The sequence below is a fragment of the Lepidochelys kempii genome, chromosome 23 (assembly GCF_965140285.1).
Source record: "Lepidochelys kempii isolate rLepKem1 chromosome 23, rLepKem1.hap1, whole genome shotgun sequence".
NCBI classification, from domain to species: Eukaryota; Metazoa; Chordata; order Testudines; family Cheloniidae; genus Lepidochelys; species Lepidochelys kempii.
The window spans coordinates 4,461,316-4,479,825 of NC_136402.1; the positions used below are offsets into that span (position 1 = coordinate 4,461,316).

General features: G+C 42.2%; 1 protein-coding gene and 1 non-coding gene across 4 annotated transcripts in view; both read left to right on the forward strand.

Annotated features, from left to right (window-relative positions):
* The first annotated feature begins 942 nt into the window (after nucleotides 1–942).
* WDR62 (WD repeat domain 62) overlaps nucleotides 943–18,510 on the forward strand; it is a 41,963-nt gene continuing 24,395 nt past the window's right edge. For all 3 annotated transcript variants that reach the window (XM_073321606.2, XM_073321607.2, XM_078850075.1), the window contains exons 1-15: nucleotides 943–1,142; nucleotides 3,714–3,805; nucleotides 6,341–6,403; nucleotides 6,787–6,844; nucleotides 7,196–7,366; nucleotides 8,836–8,970; nucleotides 9,542–9,724; nucleotides 9,874–10,034; nucleotides 11,550–11,724; nucleotides 13,162–13,299; nucleotides 14,392–14,567; nucleotides 15,188–15,279; nucleotides 15,684–15,809; nucleotides 17,226–17,293; nucleotides 17,669–17,790. In XM_073321606.2, the coding sequence (XP_073177707.2) occupies nucleotides 1,038–1,142; nucleotides 3,714–3,805; nucleotides 6,341–6,403; nucleotides 6,787–6,844; nucleotides 7,196–7,366; nucleotides 8,836–8,970; nucleotides 9,542–9,724; nucleotides 9,874–10,034; nucleotides 11,550–11,724; nucleotides 13,162–13,299; nucleotides 14,392–14,567; nucleotides 15,188–15,279; nucleotides 15,684–15,809; nucleotides 17,226–17,293; nucleotides 17,669–17,790 (1,865 nt within the window). In that variant the 5' untranslated portion in view covers nucleotides 943–1,037. The remainder of the gene's footprint in view (nucleotides 1,143–3,713; nucleotides 3,806–6,340; nucleotides 6,404–6,786; nucleotides 6,845–7,195; nucleotides 7,367–8,835; nucleotides 8,971–9,541; nucleotides 9,725–9,873; nucleotides 10,035–11,549; nucleotides 11,725–13,161; nucleotides 13,300–14,391; nucleotides 14,568–15,187; nucleotides 15,280–15,683; nucleotides 15,810–17,225; nucleotides 17,294–17,668; nucleotides 17,791–18,510) is intronic.
* Nucleotides 12,257–12,398, forward strand: LOC140902384 (small nucleolar RNA SNORA16B/SNORA16A family). The gene has a single exon (XR_012156059.1). It is a non-coding gene; the product is annotated as a small nucleolar RNA SNORA16B/SNORA16A family (small nucleolar RNA).

Below are 18,510 nucleotides of genomic sequence, written 5' to 3' on the forward strand. Positions count from 1 at the left end.
GGTTCATCAAATGGGTATTAGCCAAGATGGTCAGGGATGCAACCCCATCTTCTGGGTGTCCCTAGCTTCTGACTGGAAGAAGCTGGGAGTGACTGACAGGGGATGGATCACTTGCTGATTGCCTGTTCTGGTCATTCCCTCTGAAACACTTGGCTTTGGCCCCTGTTGGATGACAGGATACCGGGCTAGATGGATCATTATGGATCCACTATGACTGTTCTTATGTTGTTAAGTTGCTTGGCATACACAAAGCCCCTACCATGGGGGAAGGGGGAAATAGGGGCATGCATAGAGCCTTTTCTGTGTGTGTGTGAGAGAGAGACAAATAGAGGGATGCAGGGAATCACGGGTGCATTGCAATAAGCGTAAGATGTACAAGCTGTGAAGCATTTTCTGACCCTTCCAGTTATATTAGGCTTGATCCAACAAGCCCTAGGCGGCACAGAAAGATCATTGGGTTAAAAGGGAGCCTGTGTACAGAGAGGGCTCGCACAATTGGGCTCCAGTTTTCTCCTCTCAGACTCATGGTTTAATTGCTTATAACTGGTGCTAATTCATTAATTGGGTTTTAAATAATTAACTCATGGCATTGAGTGGGGGCTGGGATTCGAACCTTTAACCTTCAGGCCCCTGGTGGGGGTTAGACCTGAAACAGCCCCTACGAGGAGACAGGGGGCGGGATTTTACGGTAGTTCCGCCACTATTGGCTGATCTGGAAAATGATTGGTTCCCTCCCCGCCCCCCACACTAGATTATACGCACGGTATCTTTCACGGGAGGCGGGATTTAATGGTAGCACCGCCTCTATGGGCGGAACGAGGGATGATTAGCATACACGTCACCCATTGGGGCGTTACGGAGGCGGGGTTTCATGGCAGAGCCGCCGCCGTTGGCTGCGAGCGGAGGTGTTTGGCGTGCGCGGCGGCCAATGGGGACGGGGAGCCGGGTGCCCGCGCGCAGTTCGGAGCGGTTGCTGCGGGTAGAGGCCGCTTCAGGGGGTCCAGCCGGGGCGAAGGGGCGCCGAGGGCCCCGCAGCCATGGCAGGGTCCGGCGGCGGCTTCTACACCCGGAGCGGGGGCGCCGACTCGCCGCCGCTCTTAAGCCTGAGGCGGAGATCGAGGCACCAGGGGCCGGAGGAGGCGGTGAGGGGCCGGGATGACCGGGAGAGAGGCTGAGGCACTGAGGGGCGGGGCTTGAGGGGGGCGGGGCCCCAGCGAGACGGTGACGGGGAGGGGTGGGCAGATGCAAAGGAGGCGGGGCTGGGGGGAACTGGGGGGAACTGGGAGGGGGCGGGGCGACGGGGAGGGGGCGGGGCTGGGGGAGAAATGCGGGGGAGGAGAACTGGGGAGGGGGCGGGGCTACATGAGAGGCGGGGTTTGGGGAGATGGGAGGGGGCGTGAGACACTTTTGGGGATGCGTGGGGGGGTTGGACTAAGGAAGTGATGGGGGGGGTTTATTGGGTTGGGGAGATAGAGGTGAAAAGGGGCAGTGATTTGAGACCCTCCTGTGGGTGTCTGTCTCAGCCCCCCCCCCCCTTAGATGTAGACCCTGCCCCACCAGTGTCCCCTAGCATGGGCTGTAGGAGCTGGGTGGGTCTAACTTCTTTGGGGAATGGGTGTGTGGCTGTGTGTGTGTTGAGGGTGGGGGTTGTGTCTCAGTGGGAGCAGGGCTCTCGGTTACACACATATGGTACAAGTTACAAATAACCCGCCCCCTCGGCCACTTCAGCAGCTTGAGGGGTTATACAATCTGTCATGCCATTGGGGCGGTTTGTTCGCTTCTTGCACTCTTGGGATTCCTCTTTGCTGTATTCAACTCCTTACCTCCCCCGTCAGCGAGATAGCTAACTTGCTGTAAAATCCTCCTGGAGACAGCATGGGTAGTTTTTTATCTTGACAAGATCAGCCCTATAAACCTTGTGCTCACTGCCAAAACGGGTGTGTCTTTTGCATGGGAGTAACTAATGTGTTATCCTCAGGTAAAAGCACAGTGAAGATTAAATATTTCAGTTTTACAGCAAGGTAGACTTGCTGAGGTCGGCCTCACCTCACGGTACAAATAAAACACCTTATCTTCACTATGCTTTTGTCTTGGGATAGCTCACGTGTTAGTTACCTCGAGGTTAAAAAGCCCATACCTTTTAACAGTGAAGATAAAGCTATTCCCTCAGTTCTGGTTGACCTCGACTGAAGTAAAAACCACAGAGTCTTGTCTCCACTAGAATTTTTCAGTGAGTTAGTTGTCTTGATGTAAACGTATCTTTTTTAAGTGAAGTTACAGTTTCTGATTGGTCTGTTTTTCTTGTTTATATCTCATTTAGGGTCTCGTGTCCCAGTGCAGTGCTGCAGCATATGGGTTAGAAATGCAACAGGAACTGTTAATTTTTGTAAAAAATCGATTACAATATTTTGAAAATCATGAAAACTGATTTCTACAAAGCCAATTTTTCTTTAAACAAACTTGTTCTGACAGCCTCCCTTCAAACGTAACAGATTGGAATCTTTGAATAAAACATTTAAGCTACCAAGACCTGCATTCACAATTCTGTTTCCCCTTCAGACAGTTTGTATCACTGACATCTAAGCCTTTGCAGGGAGCTGTATTCCTATGGTCTCCTTGCCGTGCCATGGATTTCCTGTGTGACCTTGGGCAAGTTACTTAGGCCATTTCTATGCTACCGGTGCACAGCTATGGTGCTGCTGCTGTAGCACTGTGATGTAAACACTTCCTGCATCGACAGAAGGGGTTTTTCTGTCAATTTAGTTAATCCACTTCTCCGAGAGATACTGACTAGTTTGATGGAAGAGTTCTTCCGTTGAGCTAGCTGTATCTATGCTAGTGATTAAGTTGACCTAACTTTTACAATCAGGGCAGGAGATGTTTTCGCTGCTCTTATTGATGTAGCTAGGTCAATCTAATTTGTAAGTGTAGACCAGGCCTTAGACTCTGTCTCTCAGATCCTCAAAGGTTCTCAATAGGAGTTAGGCACTTTTGAGGATCTTGGCCTCTGTGCCTCAGTTCCCCAGCTATAAAATGGGGATATAATGCTGCCTTACCTACCTCACAAGGGTGTTGAGGATAAATGCTTTAAAGATAGGGAGGTGTTCAGATACTATGGTAATGGGGGGGCTTGATAAGTACCTACACTTAATTTATATTGACATAGATGGATCAATCAGGAGTGTGAAGAAAAAAACCCCCACTCCTGTGATCAACACAACTATGCCGACAAACCCCCCAGTGTAGACACAGCCACGCTGATTGAAGAGTATAGTGTCCATTGGGAAGGTGGTGCTCTTGCACAGGCAAAAGAAGTCCTTCTGTCAGTGTAGGCTGCATCTGTGTTAGGGGACTATGCCAGCAGAGTCTAGTATAAACATAGCCTAAGATACTTACTTTGATCTCTGGTTTTGGAAGAATAGGGAAAAAAACATTTCCAGCCACTGTTTTAAAGCCTGAACATATAGTCTCTAATTATTTGGGCTATTAAGCAATGTTTCCATTTTTAAAGAAAGTTCAGTGTTAAGCTCGTTTATTGTACATGATTGATTGCTTGAATTTTTATTGGTTCCCTCTTACCTGATGTGGGAAACCTTGCCTTCCAGGTTGCTGGAACAACTGCGTCAAGAATCTAATAATTGGGAGTTATAAATAAGCTCTTACATAGTTCTGACTGTACTAGACTTCAATATTTTTCCCTCTTTTTTGGGCAGGTTATGCTTGAGAAAGTATTGGGAATAACTACCCAAACCAGTAGTGGTTTAGCTTGTGATCCAAACACCGGGCAGATAGCATATCCTACAGGGTAAGTGTACTATATAACTAAATGTGAAAAAGTGTAAGTTTATGTTGTGTGTCTACCTGCATGATTATAGAAACCACTGCAACTTACAGAGAAAAAAATGGACACGGACCCTGGTTGTTTTGCCAACTGTGTGTATGCAGTAATGTTATTTCACTATTACTTTAGGGCTCCATCTTACAGCCCTTTGTCACTCAGGTAGGCTTTACATAAGCAGAGGCTAATGGGACAGCTTGCACGAGTAAAGGTTGGATCCTATCCCATGACATAATCAGCTACCACTGTAAGCATATTCAGAGTAGCTAGAGGCATGCTTGAGCACCAAAATTCCAACTGACCTCAGTAGAAGATGAAGACATTCAGCATCTCATAGGGCTGTGAGCCCTTAGTAGTTTTTTTTTTCCCCTTGTGGGGCTTCTCTAAACCTTATCTCACAGTGTTCATCAAGCAGCCAAGGGCTGGAAATGGAAAGCTCTTGGACAACTACAACATCTTCTAGATCTGGCTAAAGAGGTGTATTCGAGTGCTTTAAGTTCACCTCATTCATAGGCATCCACAAGTCTGATATCACTGCTGGATTAGACCTGTCAGCTTCATGATAATGGAGTAGCTTAAGCTATACTCTTTCTTTCCTCTGTATTGACCCCACCACTTCCAGGTATAGATGCTGGAATTTAGGGTGCTGGGGGTGCTGCCGCACCCTCTGGCTCAAAGTGGGTTCCATCATATACAGGGTTTACAGTTTGGTTCAATGGCTCTCAGCACCCACACTATAAAAATTGTTCCAGAACCCCTACTTCCAGGGTCAGACTCGGTCTCTGATGCTGAGAGTCCAGAAAGTGACCAAGCAAGAGTCCTGACCTCTGATCCCAGTATGACAGTGCGTGGTATGATAGTTACCAGCTGGCCTGGCTTGCTGTTTATAAAATGTGTTAGGTGTGGGGTATGGAGGACTGTGTTGAAATTGCAAGCTTTCATGCTTAGAATGTGGGGTGGTTTCTTGATCCTGCTTGCAGACTGGGGGGGGGGGGGTGGATCTGTAGCAAAGCATGCAATCTGAGTCATTCTGAAAAGCGCAAGCTTAAAGCAAGGTGGGGTGAGATGTCTTGCTGCCTTAGGGAGCAGCCTGTTTTCTCTATCTCTGTTTTTGAGTTGAGGGTTCTTGTGTCATCGTTCTGGTTTCTAAGAAATAAAGTCGTATTACTTTGCAACCTTTCAGCAAGAGTGTGTGGTTTTTATCTAACTTCTGTGTGTGTGCTGTGAACATATAACATTAAGCAAATCAAGGGACCTGATTAATCAGTAGCTAACCCACTGAAAGTTATAACGGCACAGGCCAAAATTAGCTTGCTAGGTTACTTAATAGATATATTACAGCCAATTTAAAAAATATTTGCGGAATTAATTATTCAAAAGAACAAAATAAATTTGTATTCTTTAACACAAACTTTTAAATATTTTGTTTCCTTTATGGTGTTCCACTGAATTAGAGGGAAAGAGTCAATCATGTTCAGAATAATTTTTAAGAAACATTCTTACCTATTTTACAAATTATTATTTATTTGTACTGCTGTAGCACATAGCTACCCCAGTCATGGCCCAGGACGGCCTTGTGCTAGCTGCAGGACAAACATAGTACAAAAAGACTGTTGATTTGAATTATTACAACTGAAAGAATTCTTAAAATCAAAAACTTTTCTTCATGTTCTTAACTGTTTTGCATTTCTCTTGGCTTGTTAAAAGCCAACTAACAGTCAGATTCATTTTCTGGCTTGATGCTGTGGCATTTGACATATAAACACCACAGGATTGTCTCTTTTTTTTTTTTTTTTTTAAAATCCCACTATTTACACTGGTATTATTTAACACCGCCCCCGACCCCCACAAACAAACAAACACAAAATATTAGCCTTGTAAAAGCTTATTTTAACAAACCCTAAATTTTAAATTATACTTTAAATGGTCTGTTTAACTTAAAATATTAGTCAAAAGTGACACTAACACCATCGGTATCCACTGTCAGAGGCTGAAACCAGATTCAGTTGTGCTTTAAGGGTAAGTGCTTATTGCTGAACAATGGAAACAGGGATTTTAGGTAACACTTTTAGTTGTTGTAGTAATCTCCAGATTAGTGTTAGAACAAAAGCCTTTTAACAATATAATATAACATAAACATATAACAGTGTGGCCTAGTCGATAGAACACTGGACTGGACTCTGGAAACCTTGGTCCTATTCCTGACTCTGTGACTGGCCTGCTGGGTGACCTTGGGCAAGTCGTGTCACAACTTTGTGCCTCAGTTTACCATTTGCAAAATGGGGATAATGATACTGACCCTCTTTGTCAACTTGGGGCTTACTGATGACGAGTTACGGTTATTTTATTTTAAAAAATAGGATGTGCTTTTCTCTGCAACATGTTCCCTTTTCTGGGAAGTCTTCCAAATGCTGAAGAATGCCATCTTCCTCCTAACACCCCACCGCTCCACAAACCAGGTGAAACACTTATTAATGTAAATGTCTTGTTCTTTCTTTTCAGGTGTGTGGTTGTAATTTTAAATCCCAAAAAGAATAAACAAAGACACATCTTTAATACTTCCAGGTATTGTCAATGCTTAATTTACTCACCACCTTGATAGTGCTTAGGTATCTTTATCCCAAACTTGCTTTTTGGGATTTGGGTTGCTGAGAAAGGAATGTGACTCTGAGCCGAACAAAGTGTAACTGCTGATACTGTGCATGGATGCTATATGCCTACTTATGGGGCCACCACTGTGCCAGGGGCTTTACAAACACATTACAAAAAGACAGTGTCTGCCCCAAAGAGCTGACAGTCTAAGTAGATAAGCTATTGTAGACTGTGTGTTTGAATAACACTATGCTGGGTAACATCAGAATGTTTTTTTTCCTTACCTTAGCGTTTATTGTGGTGAGCGCTGTCTGAACTTTCTCTGAGGGAAAACAAAAGCTATATCTTTCTTTCAGGAAAATGCTGAGTGCTCTGTCTTTCTCACCTGATGGAAAATTTATTGTTACTGGTGAGGTGAGTGAAGTGTATCATAGTGCGTACACTTGGAATGGAATTTCTGATTTCTCTACCAATGCAAATGCTTGTATGCGTGGAAAACCTGCCGTAGTAAGACTAGAAGGAATGCCCAATTAGTGCCCTCTGTTTTGATGCTAGATTTCTGGCCTCTGTACATTGGTTGAATTCTGGCCAGTTGATCAGGTATTACTAATTTGGAATTTAAACTACAGACTAAAATGGCTGAACTGTGAGTTGTCTGCACTAGGATACCAGACTAGATGGACCATTGTTCTGATCTGGGATGGCAATTCCTATTTTTTTTGTGTACGATTCAAATGGCAGCACATATTCAAATTACTCTTGCAGAACGGGCACAGACCAGCTGTACGAGTGTGGGACGTCGAGGAGAAGACACAAGTATCTGAACTGCATGGCCATAAACATGGAGTGGCTTGTGTGGCTTTTTCTCCCAACATGAAGTATATTGTGTCAGTGGGCTATCAGCATGACATGATTGTCAATTTGTGGGACTGGAAGGTAAGGAACCACAGATGTCAGGGCAAATAGCCTCTGTCATTTCTCACTGAAAAGTAAAGAATTTACTGATGCATTTACAATAAAATATAATATATCTGTTAGCTATATAATAACGAATGCAATCAAAATAACCCCTCCCTCATTCAAACCAAGAAACCGATCTCACTTGGGGAAAACAGCTGAACTTTGCTATGCGCCTACAAGATTATCAAACTCTAGCATTCCTGGACCAAGGGCAAGTTTCAGGGGACTTTGCCGAGACTATCTGCCTCCCTTTTCCTGATGAATAAGGCACACATTTTTTAACAGGGAGGGTAATTAACCATTGGGACAACTCACCAAGGATTGTAGTGGATTCTCCATCACTGGAAATTTTTAAATCAAGAATGGATCTTTTACCCAAAAAAAAAAGAAAAAAAGATGCTCTAGTTCAAACAGGAATTAACTCGGAAATTCCATGGCCTGTGTAATACAGAAGATCAGACTAAATAATCACAATAGTCCCTTCTATGAACATTATCTGATCTCTCCTCTTCACTTGCTTGTCTATCCTGCCTCCTGCTCCCAGATTAACCCTATTTGATCTCACTGTCATCTTTCCTTCTGCCTCCCCACTGTATTATCTGTCATGCTAGTAATATGAAAGTACCTAGGGCCTGTCATCTTGAGCCGGTGTAGATCACATATCATTCGTGCTGAGCTTGGAAAGTAATACATTGTAACGCCTGCAGGATCACATGCATATCCTAAAGGCTTTATTAACCTTTTGTAGTATGTTTGCTCCCAAAAAGAGAAGTCCAGTGAAGGCACTCCTGCTTGATTGAACCAGCTCAGCCATATACACATGAAGCCTCTAGGTCAAGCTGCTTTTGAGTTATTAGGAGACGGGTGGCGGAAGCATTAGAATGTTTTCAAAAAGTTGGAACACCTTTTCCTCCTCCCTACCCCACCAGGGGCACCGGAATGGGTGGGGGGGGTCCAATGGCCCCATCACTTTTTACTTGCCTTAAGGGTGAGCGATGGGAGGGATGAGGGGGTGGAGAGGAGCAAGAGAAGGGCAGGGCCTTGGGGGAAGAGGTGGAGTATGGGGGTTTTGGGGAGGGGAGGAGTGGTGGTGGGGCCTTGGGGAAGGAGTGGGGTGGGGCCACGGTTCTGGCAGTGGTGGCCCCCCCATTTCGAGTGAGCTTCCAGCGTTCCTGCATCTCACACTCAGGAGAATTGTCGTTTCACAAAAACACCTTGTCCAAATTGTCAGAAAAACCATCTTTCCTGGCAGATTAACTGTATGCTAAATTGTACTTCATGTCAATGTTCATATGAATTGCTAAGTTATGATGATGAGGATGAAGTGGGGTTGTGTCAAAATTGGCCTTGTAGTGGAATTGGAAATTCAGTCATAACTTCCATGTCTCTTGTGCTGTGTATCTGTCGTACAAATTATTGGGTGCTCATTTTTTGTCTCATTACAGAAAGATACCCTAGTAGCATCAAACAAAGTGTCTTGTAAAGTTATTGCGATATCCTTCTCTGAGGACAGCTACTTTGTTACTGTTGGCCACCGCCATGTTAAATTCTGGTTCTTGGATGCATCAAGAGAAGTTAAGGTAAACCTTTCTCGTGTGCTGTACCAGTTGGAAGTGGGAGTAAACGAGTTTAAAAAAAGGTGCTCAGGATATTCAGACAGCTGACTAGATGTTTGTTCCATGTCTGTCACTGCAACAGACAGGGATATTATTTTAGGTGGGTGGTGCCAAAGAGCAGTAAGGCTTTTCATGCCCTACACTCAAGCTCTTTATCATAGCATAACTTCCTGCCCTGCTTCAGGAATGACCTATGGCCAGGTAGCTCTAGCTGGGTTTTGAACCTAGCTTTCTGGAAGTAGTCTACAAAGATCACATTCACAACAGAGCACAAGGGTGAAGGGACAAGAAATTGCTAAATTAACGTTTAAAACGCATTTGCAGGATGTTTCAGTTCTTTGACAGAGCTATTGCATACTTGCCGGATTCCAGAAAACATGAATCAATATGTGTGACAATCCTGTTTCCCATTTTTAAAAAGGAGGAACTTACTTATCTCCTAGTGTTATTCAGAGGCTTTCTTTAGATCCTCAGTGAGGTGTCGGAAGGACATATGTATTAGTATTTATAATGCAAACTAATGTGTTAATTGCAGATTAAAGAGACTGTGCCATTGGTCGGTCGCTCTGGACTTCTGGGAGAACTTCACAATAACATCTTTTGTGGTGTAGCATGCGGGCAAGGGAAAATGTCGGGCAACACTTTCTGTGTTTCTTATTCTGGACTTCTCTGTCAATTTAACGAGAAGCGAATGCTGGAAAAATGGATTGATCTGAAGGTAAAATGCCACCTTGTCTAATTACTGTAAAATAATTCCATTTTGTTTTGGATACCTAAGCTTTCCTTATGTTACTGTAATTGTTTTATAGAAATACATTTTTTTATAACCGAGAACGTAACTTTATGCATGTGGACTTTTTCCTTCAGGTATCACTAGCAAATTGCATTTGTGTTAGTGAGGAGTTTATTTTTTGTGGCTGTGCAAATGGAACTGTGAGGATCTTTCATTCCTACAACATGCATTATCTCACTGATCTACCGAAACCTCACTACTTGGGCATTGATGTAGCCAAAGAGCTTGAACCAAGGTACAAAGTTTTGACGTTAAATATAGTGCTTCACTGTGTGTATTATGTTTGACTTGGCTTGAAGGAAAAAGTGCCTTCTCTTTGTAGATCTTAAATACTCCGTACAGCTTCTAAAGATAATGGCTAAATAGCAAAGGCCAGATTTTCAGAAGTGGCCAGTGACCCTGAGCATTTCTGAAAATTTGATCCTGAAAGTTTGTGAGTTTTAGTCTTACATTTAAGAAAAGAAGAAAATGGATCTCTAAGATTAAATAGACTAGAAATCAGTCATCTTTCAGAGGTCTCTATCCCAGTGTTGTTAACATTAAAATGAGTTTCTGACAGAGCTTGAAGAAACTAAAACCTGATGCTTTGCATATAACAATGTAAGGTTTTAAGACCAATCAGACTTGACAGCGTCTTTGCCTGTTTTCATAGAATCATAGAATATCAGGGTTGGAAGGGACCTCAGGAGGTCATCTAGTCCAACCCCCTGCTCAAAGCGGGACCAATCCCCAATTAAATCATCCCAGCCAGGGCTTTGTCAAGCCTGACCTTAAAAACTTCTAAGGAAGGAGATTCTACCACCTCCCTAGGTAAAGCATTCCGGTGTTTCACCACCCTCCTAGTGAAAAAGTTTTTCCTAATATCCAACCTAAACCTCCCCCACTGCAACTTGAGACCATTACTCCTTGTCCTGTCCTCTTCTACCACTGAGAATAGTCTAGAACCATCCTCTCTGGAACCACCTCTCAGGTAGTTGAAAGCAGCTATCAAATCCCCCCTCATTCTTCTCTTCTGCAGACTAAACAATCCCAGTTCCCTCAGCCTCTCCTCATAAGTCATGTGTTCCAGACCCCTAATCATTTTTGTTGCCCTTCGCTGGACTCTCTCCAATTTATCCACATCCTTCTTGTAGTGTGGGGCCCAAAACTGGACACAGTACTCCAGATGAGGCCGCACCAATGTCAAATAGAGGGGAACGATCACGTCCCTCGATCTGCTCGCTATGCCCCTACTTATACATCCCAAAATGCCATAAATTTTTAGTTTTTTTAAAACTTAGTTTTAATAAAATACTTAGCTTTTGTATCAAGCTTTTCATCAGTAGATCTCAAAGCACTTTACGGCTGAAGTAGGTATAATTAATTTGATTTTTATTTCAGGGTAACTAACTGGCATGAATGTTTTCCAAATAGCTAGGTGGCTTTTCAGAGCTGTGCGTTATCAAAACAGTCCGTTGGGCTGTACCCAGGACAGAGAGATTTTTCACAGATACAAAATTCTGGATGGAAGAGGGTAAAAACCCAAGAATAATATTATGCACTGTAAGACTTGAATTGCACCTAGCATGGACATTTGTGAGACTTATTACATGCTCAGAAAAATCTAGCTGTGGTTTTACGATGTCCGGTAGGCTGGAAGATTAGTGATTTTCAGATGTTTAAAACAGAAATTGTTGTATATACCATACTTGCATTTTTTGTTTCTTAAATTCAGCTAAAAAGACTAATTCCTCTTTCTCCGTCTCTTAAGACGACCAGATTCTGTCTACCCAGACACCATTGCCTTAGCCTTTGACCCATGCAATTGTTGGCTTTCCTGTGTGTATAAAGACCACAGTATATACATCTGGGATGTTAAAGACACAAACAAAGTTGGCAAAGTGTGGTCAGACCTCTTCCACAGTTCCTTTGTATGGAATGTTGAGGTAAGATGTAGTTCATGTGCTAGAAATAGTTATAAAGCTCTAAGATCTGCTCCGTTCTGTCCTCATTGGGGCAAGTATGGTGGCTGCACAGCATAAAGGTTCTGATTTGGAGCTTGAAGTTCGGGAGCTAGCGGTGCTTAGTCCTGATGGTGAGACGTTTCCCTTAGGCCTGTTATCTTTGGCCATCAGAAGGAGCAATGCTAATGACTTCCAAAGAGATCATGGAGAGAGAATCTCCATTAAACAGAGCTTCTGAAGGTGGTTCTGGGGAATAAAAATGCCTTAAACTTCTTTACTATCCACTTAGAAAAGATGATTTTACTATCCTTCTATTATTTCCATATCAGACTAGTAACTGGTTAATAATAAAGGTTTTCCTCTAGTCAGACCATACTATCAACCTTCTTTATAGTACAGTAGCTTGAGGCAGAACAGAGGATGGGAAAAGGCAGAGTTAATCTTTGGGAGGGATTCAGATTTTCAACAGAAAATAGAACTAGGCAGCCTCCAGTTGCTCTGCTTTAATGGTGCCCATGACCCTGGTCGACGCTGTCTCTCTCTCTTGTGTAGCTGATGTGGTCAAACAGGAGCCGCAAGTGACTTGTTTTCATTGACTGTCGCTGTTCAGTTTGTTGCATGGTAGCTGTCTGGTGACATTTCACAAAAATACACCTGTACTTTGTGTTCATATGCAAGCTTTGTGCTGACAGAGTCCAGCCCGGTGATGTCTCGTGATAGGACATGGCAGATTCCTAAATCCAAAGCAAACTCTGGCACTTATTTTCAGGCAAAGTATTTTGGAGGGGGTAGAAAACCTACCCATTGACTTTTATCTACCCTGAAATGGCTCATCACTTTATCTAGAAGAGGAACTGATACACAGGCTGTCATCTTCCTCCTGGGGCCATGGCAAGGAGTCTGATGATGGGGGAGCTCTTTGAAAGAGGGATAATGAGACAGCTGGTCAGAGTGACTCTTGTCTATTACCGTTATAACTGTATCACTGTTCCATTGTGCTTCCTTGTCTGTTGTATCCACCTGTTGTGATCTTATACTTCGAGTGAAAGCTGTTCTGATGGAGACCTATATGTTATACTGTGCCTTACACCGCGAGGATGGGGACCTTTAGGCACAAATAAAGTATCGATGACAATAGAATCTCTTCATCTGAGTTAGGGGAGTTATATTTAAAACAAACAAAACCCCTCCACCCCATTTGGACAAAGGTTTCCAGCTTCCCTTTTTTTATTAGTCAGTTTCACCTAGGAAAAAAGCCAAGTGATGGGGAGAAAATCTCTCCAGTTTTAAGAGGAGAATTGCAGAGGGGTCTTGTAGAACAAACTTCTGCTGTTACTTAGGCTTCTGGACTCCCACTCTGTTTTTAGAATGTAAACTAATTTGTACCCTTCCTCTTTCTTATGTTGTGGAAATATGTAGGTTTACCCTGAGTTTGAGGATCACAGGTCCTGTTTACCTCCAGGATCTTTTCTAACCTGTTCATCCGATAACACCATACGATTCTGGAACGTGGAAAGCGACACGAGACCTATGTTCCAGAATAACATTTATAGTAACGTAAGCACCATAATGTTTTTTTGTTGACAGGCACACACAGCTTTAGAATAATGGGGCCAAATTCACCTGTGGCTTACCCCAGTGTAAAGCCTGGCAGATAAGCCTTTAAGTGTACTACAGGGAGTGAAAATTCTCATGGTGGAAATTATTTAAAATCTCTCTCCTGTGCTGGAGTATTGGGAGAGAGAGCACAGCTGAAAAATTGGTTGGTGCTGGCTGGAAAGACATTGGAATGAGTGGGATATTCTAGTTCAGTACCTCTCTTCAGCAGTAACCTCTCTCTTTCACATGCATTTGTCTGACTCAAGACAAGTTACGTCCAATTTAAATCCAATTAAAGCTATGAGGTATCTAGCTTTTATTTTAAGCCTGTTCAGAGGTTTTACAATGATCTGAAGAACGCAGGGTTCCTGGATATCTTATTCCTGTCTGTAGGAGCAGTTCCTAGCCACATTTATCAGTTCAGCTAAGCCAACAATATTCTGTACAGATTTGCCTTTTTTGAAAGCAAGAGATGGGGATTTAGTGGCTAAAGAACAAGACTGGTAAACTGATTTCACCTTTCTTTACTGCATTTTCCCATCTGTGAAATGGGGATACTGTGTCTGTGAAGCTCAGTCAGTATCTGTCAGTGCTTTGGAGGTAGTGTTGCCTAGAGGCTAGAGCACTGAACTGCAACTCAGGAGACCGGAGTTCTATTTCTATCTGTGCCACTGGGTAACTTTTCCCCAGTGTTCCCCTCTGTAAAAGGGGGCTAATGACCGCTCTCCTTTATAATGCACATTGAGAGATCTGATGATGGAAAGTCCCATATTACAACTAGGGATGATGATGATTTGAGTTCTTGAGATTATAAACATTAAGGTGGGATTTCAAAAACACTTGCGTGAGTTAGGTGCACAGGTCCCATTGAAAGTCCCTGGAGCTTGTGCTCCTCACTCATTCAAACATTTTTGAAAATCCCATCCTTAAGGTACTAGTATACTATTGAAGTCAAAATTACTGTACTATCTGGGACTCTAGTAAGCGTTCCATTGTGTATTCTTATGGTATATACCTAACTTGATCTTTCTTCCCCCTCACAATATAAAGAACTTGCTGAAGGTGGTGTACATGGACCATAATAATCAGCATTTGCAAGATTCAACCAGTGTGCCTGACAGAAATGAAAATGCAGGATATCTAGATGTGAAAGCAGGTGTTCGTGTGATGCAGGTTAGCCCTGATGGCCAGCACTTAGCCTCAGGTGACAGAGGAGGCAACTTGAGGCAAGTATTATCATATCATCAACTGTCACCTCTACTCTGTTTCACTGAATGTTGCACGTTTTAACAGAAATGATCCTGGAAATGCTAGCAAAGCAGCTACAGGTTCTGCACCTGTCAGGATACATCTGTCAGGATACCCCTACGTTCTCGTTCTGCCTTTCTCTGCTAGGTTAAAGAGCCCTTTAGTACCTGGTATTTTTCTCCCCCATGAAGGTACTTGTACACTGTAAGTCACTTCTCAGTCTTCTTTTAGATAAACTAAACAGATTGAGCTCCTTAAATCTCTCACTGTAAGACATTTTTCCCAGTCCTCAAATTATTTTTTGAGGCTTCAGTGGGTTTACTCAATGCTTAAAGATAAGCATGTGCTTATGTGTTCTATGCCTTTCCCCGCTCTGTGTCTGTCTTGTCTATTAAGATTGTAAGCTTTCCAGGGGCCATCTGCTGTTCTGTGTTTGTACAGTGCCTAGCACAACTGGACCACACTCTTGGTTCACCCTTAGGCCACTACCATAATAAATATGATTGATAAATGCTTTGCTGGACTGGTTCCTCTCCTTCCCCCCCCCCCAATCAATGTGTAAAATTGCTGGCTTTTCACTGCTGCATTTTCATTGTAGGATACATGAGTTACAGTTTATGCGTGAAGTGGTTAAGGTGGAAGCTCATGATTCAGAAGTTCTCTGCTTGGAGTATTCCAAACCAGAAACTGGTAAGTATTTGAAAACAAACTCTAAAATCTATTTGAGGAAAATGACAAAAGCACAACTGAACACATGGAAGGTGCTGAAAGTATATTGAAGGATTATTTGTGTTTCTTTGGCTTCAGTCTGCATCAAGCTATGTGTAACTTTAGCAGAAATATTCATCTAAAACTGCCTTCTGTGGATTAGCTCTGTTATATTAAGAACTCCAATAAAATATTTATTTTACTGGAAAAAAGTGTTTTTAAGTAAAATGAGCTTATGAGTCTGACTACACATGCTCATTTGTGTAAGAAGATTCCATTTTTACATTATAATTTTTCAGAATATGACAGTTCAAACAAATGTTGCTTATTTTTAAAGGAAACACAAATCCCCCTGCCTTTAAAAATGTCCCTTTTAACGTCTCTAGGGATGGCACTGCTGGCTTCAGCAAGCAGAGACCGACTGATTCATGTGTTAAATGTAGATAAAAATTATAAATTGGAGCAAACTCTGGATGATCATTCATCTGCCATAACAGCTGTCAAATTTGCAGGTAAGTTTCCAGACTTCATATTAACACTTATTGTTTCTATTAAACTTCCATTGATCTGTCTGAGCTGTGAGGAGAGAACTGCGATTACTTTACAATAGGTTTTTAATTTTTTCTTTAAAAGAATGTCTCCTCGCATAGCTTGGCAGTAGAGGTGGGCAAATAACTCCCCTCCCCTCCCCTCCAATTTTCTGGAAGTTCAGAAAAATTGTGGGGGGTGGGGGGAATTCAGTTTGACTCAAATCGAAACCAAAAATTTGCACACACACAAATTAAATCAGTGAATTAATTGTTTGTTTTTGACAGTGGGAGGGAGCACTTTTAAGTGCCTGGAGGAGGAGGTGGTGAAGTCAGCTCCCTTATAACTAGACTTGGTAGCATTCGATTTTTGTTTTTTGGAATTTTGACTGTTTATTTTTAAGCATTTTTTTTTCTGTTTATCAATTTTTAAATTTTCATAGTTGTGGGAGATTATGGGGGAGTCGCACGGTTTATTTAATTACAGGGGATGTTGAAATTCAAAAAGTTAAAGCTTTATAACCATTTAAAACACATGTATATTTTGACATATGATGACGAAGTAAATAACCGTAAATCAAACTCTGAGTAAAACACTGCTTGAGAACTGCCTGTTTGTAAACTTTTTATTATGAATGGAAATAGTTTTTCATCCATGGGTGGTGAAATCAACGTATAAAAATCGCATCTTTCCAAGCCTACTTTTATCTTTTTAGCCTAGCGGCTAAGCAACCCACCGGGGATGTGGGAGACCTGGGTTCAGTCCCTCCTCTGCCTGATGTGTAGAAGAGATTTGAACTTGGATTCCTACACTGCAGGGGAGTGTCCTAACCTCTGGGCTGTGGCATATCCTGGGCAAATCTTTTTCGGTTCCTCCTGCTGAAGCTGTTCCACCATGTATACATTAGTCATTGGAGCAGGGACTCGAACACTTTTTTACATCTTAGGTGAGCGCCCAAACCACCAGTCTCTTCTTAGTCTTTTCCTGACCCAGGGCCTAGTCCTTGTCATTCAGAGTGTTAATTCATAGATATTCATAATGACAAAAATTACCCCAGTTTGCCAGAGTGGTTTCCCATTATGTTAGTTTCCCCAGATGGGAAGCAATCTTTGGCATGTTCTCATAACTCTCTATTTGTCAGTGTAAATTTGGAACCAAATCCTCATCTGATGTAAACTGAGTAGCTTCATTGACTCTTATACAGCCTAGCAGATTTACATCCGCTATGGATCTGACCTTTAGATCTTGAACATTTTAATTTTTAAAAGGAGCTACTTAGTGCAATTTTAGCTTTCTTGCTTTACAGCCCTTCAATGGGAGGTATTCCAATGAATTCCTATTAGGTCTTGGTGCCTACCTTAAACTCTGACTTCATTTTTCCTTCCTTCCTTTTCCTTCAGGTAATGGAGAAGTTCAAATGATAAGCTGTGGAGCTGATAAAAGTATTTATTTTCGCAGTGCACAAAAGGTAAGTTGTAGCATCCCCCTGTAGATAGCAGCTGATCACTGGCAAAATAGTGTCCTCTCTTGGGGTGTGTACTCTTTAACAAAATTGAAGTTACACTGTATATTCTAAACTTACCCCTGAAAAATCAGCTTGAATAATCTCTGTCTAGAGTTTGAGATTTACTTTAAGGTCCTTGCAGGCACTGTAGATTTACAGGGTTTCTATAGCAGGGATTTATTGGCATTACCTGACACGGGGGTTGCCCATTCTGTATGGGATTTTTTTATTGTACCCATAAACACACAGATGGAAAAATTGTTGACAGAAGTCAGGGTTATATTACAAGAAGCAGAGTGCTCCAATCTTGTTTTCTGGTCTGTATGTCTTTTTATGCAGGTTGCAGATGGGATTAATTTCATTAGAACTCATCATGTTGCTGAAAAAACCACCTTATATGACATGGATATTGATATCACACAGAAATACGTAGCTGTTGCCTGCCAAGATAGAAATGTCAGGTGATCTGTTTTATTTGCTTTATTTATGAAGGCTAGACTATAAAACATGATGTCTCTATTAGAGAGATTTCCCCAATATGTCTGAATAATAGGAATACATCTCAAGGGTTGTCTGGTAGCCTTTGAGTTGAGAAACTCAAAGGTCAGAGAAGACACCAGAGTCTTAAGTGCCCTAATAATGGCCATGTCCATTTTTAATGAAATGGTAATTCTTTATTCAGTAATCCCTCAGACAAACGGTACTCCAAGGTTCTTTATCTTCCTGTGACGCTTTCACCCCATCTTTGAAACCAAAGCTTGCAGCAGTTTTAGTAAGCTGGTTAACCTGAACCATTTGTAAATGTCCAGTTCTTCCAAGAATTCACTTTTAGATAATGGTTCTGGTGGAACCAATCACTGGCAAATACCGTCCTGTCCTGTCCAGTCCTCATTGCTGGCTTTCCAGAACATCGGAGTACTATATTAACCCCCACACTTTTTCCAAAGGTCTGTTTTACTTACAGTAGATAAATTTGTTATGCTACTGGCCTGTCTGCTGTTCTCCATAAACCAGGTATGAAGTAAGCTCTCATTATAGAAACTGTTTGTACATCATACTCTTTTTGAGACAAGTTCTATCTTCCTCTGCATTTAGAAATTGCTTAGCGCATTTTTTTTTTGCACTGTTGAAATCTAAGCAATAACGAAGAAGACTTAGAACTAAAACGTTGCACAACATAC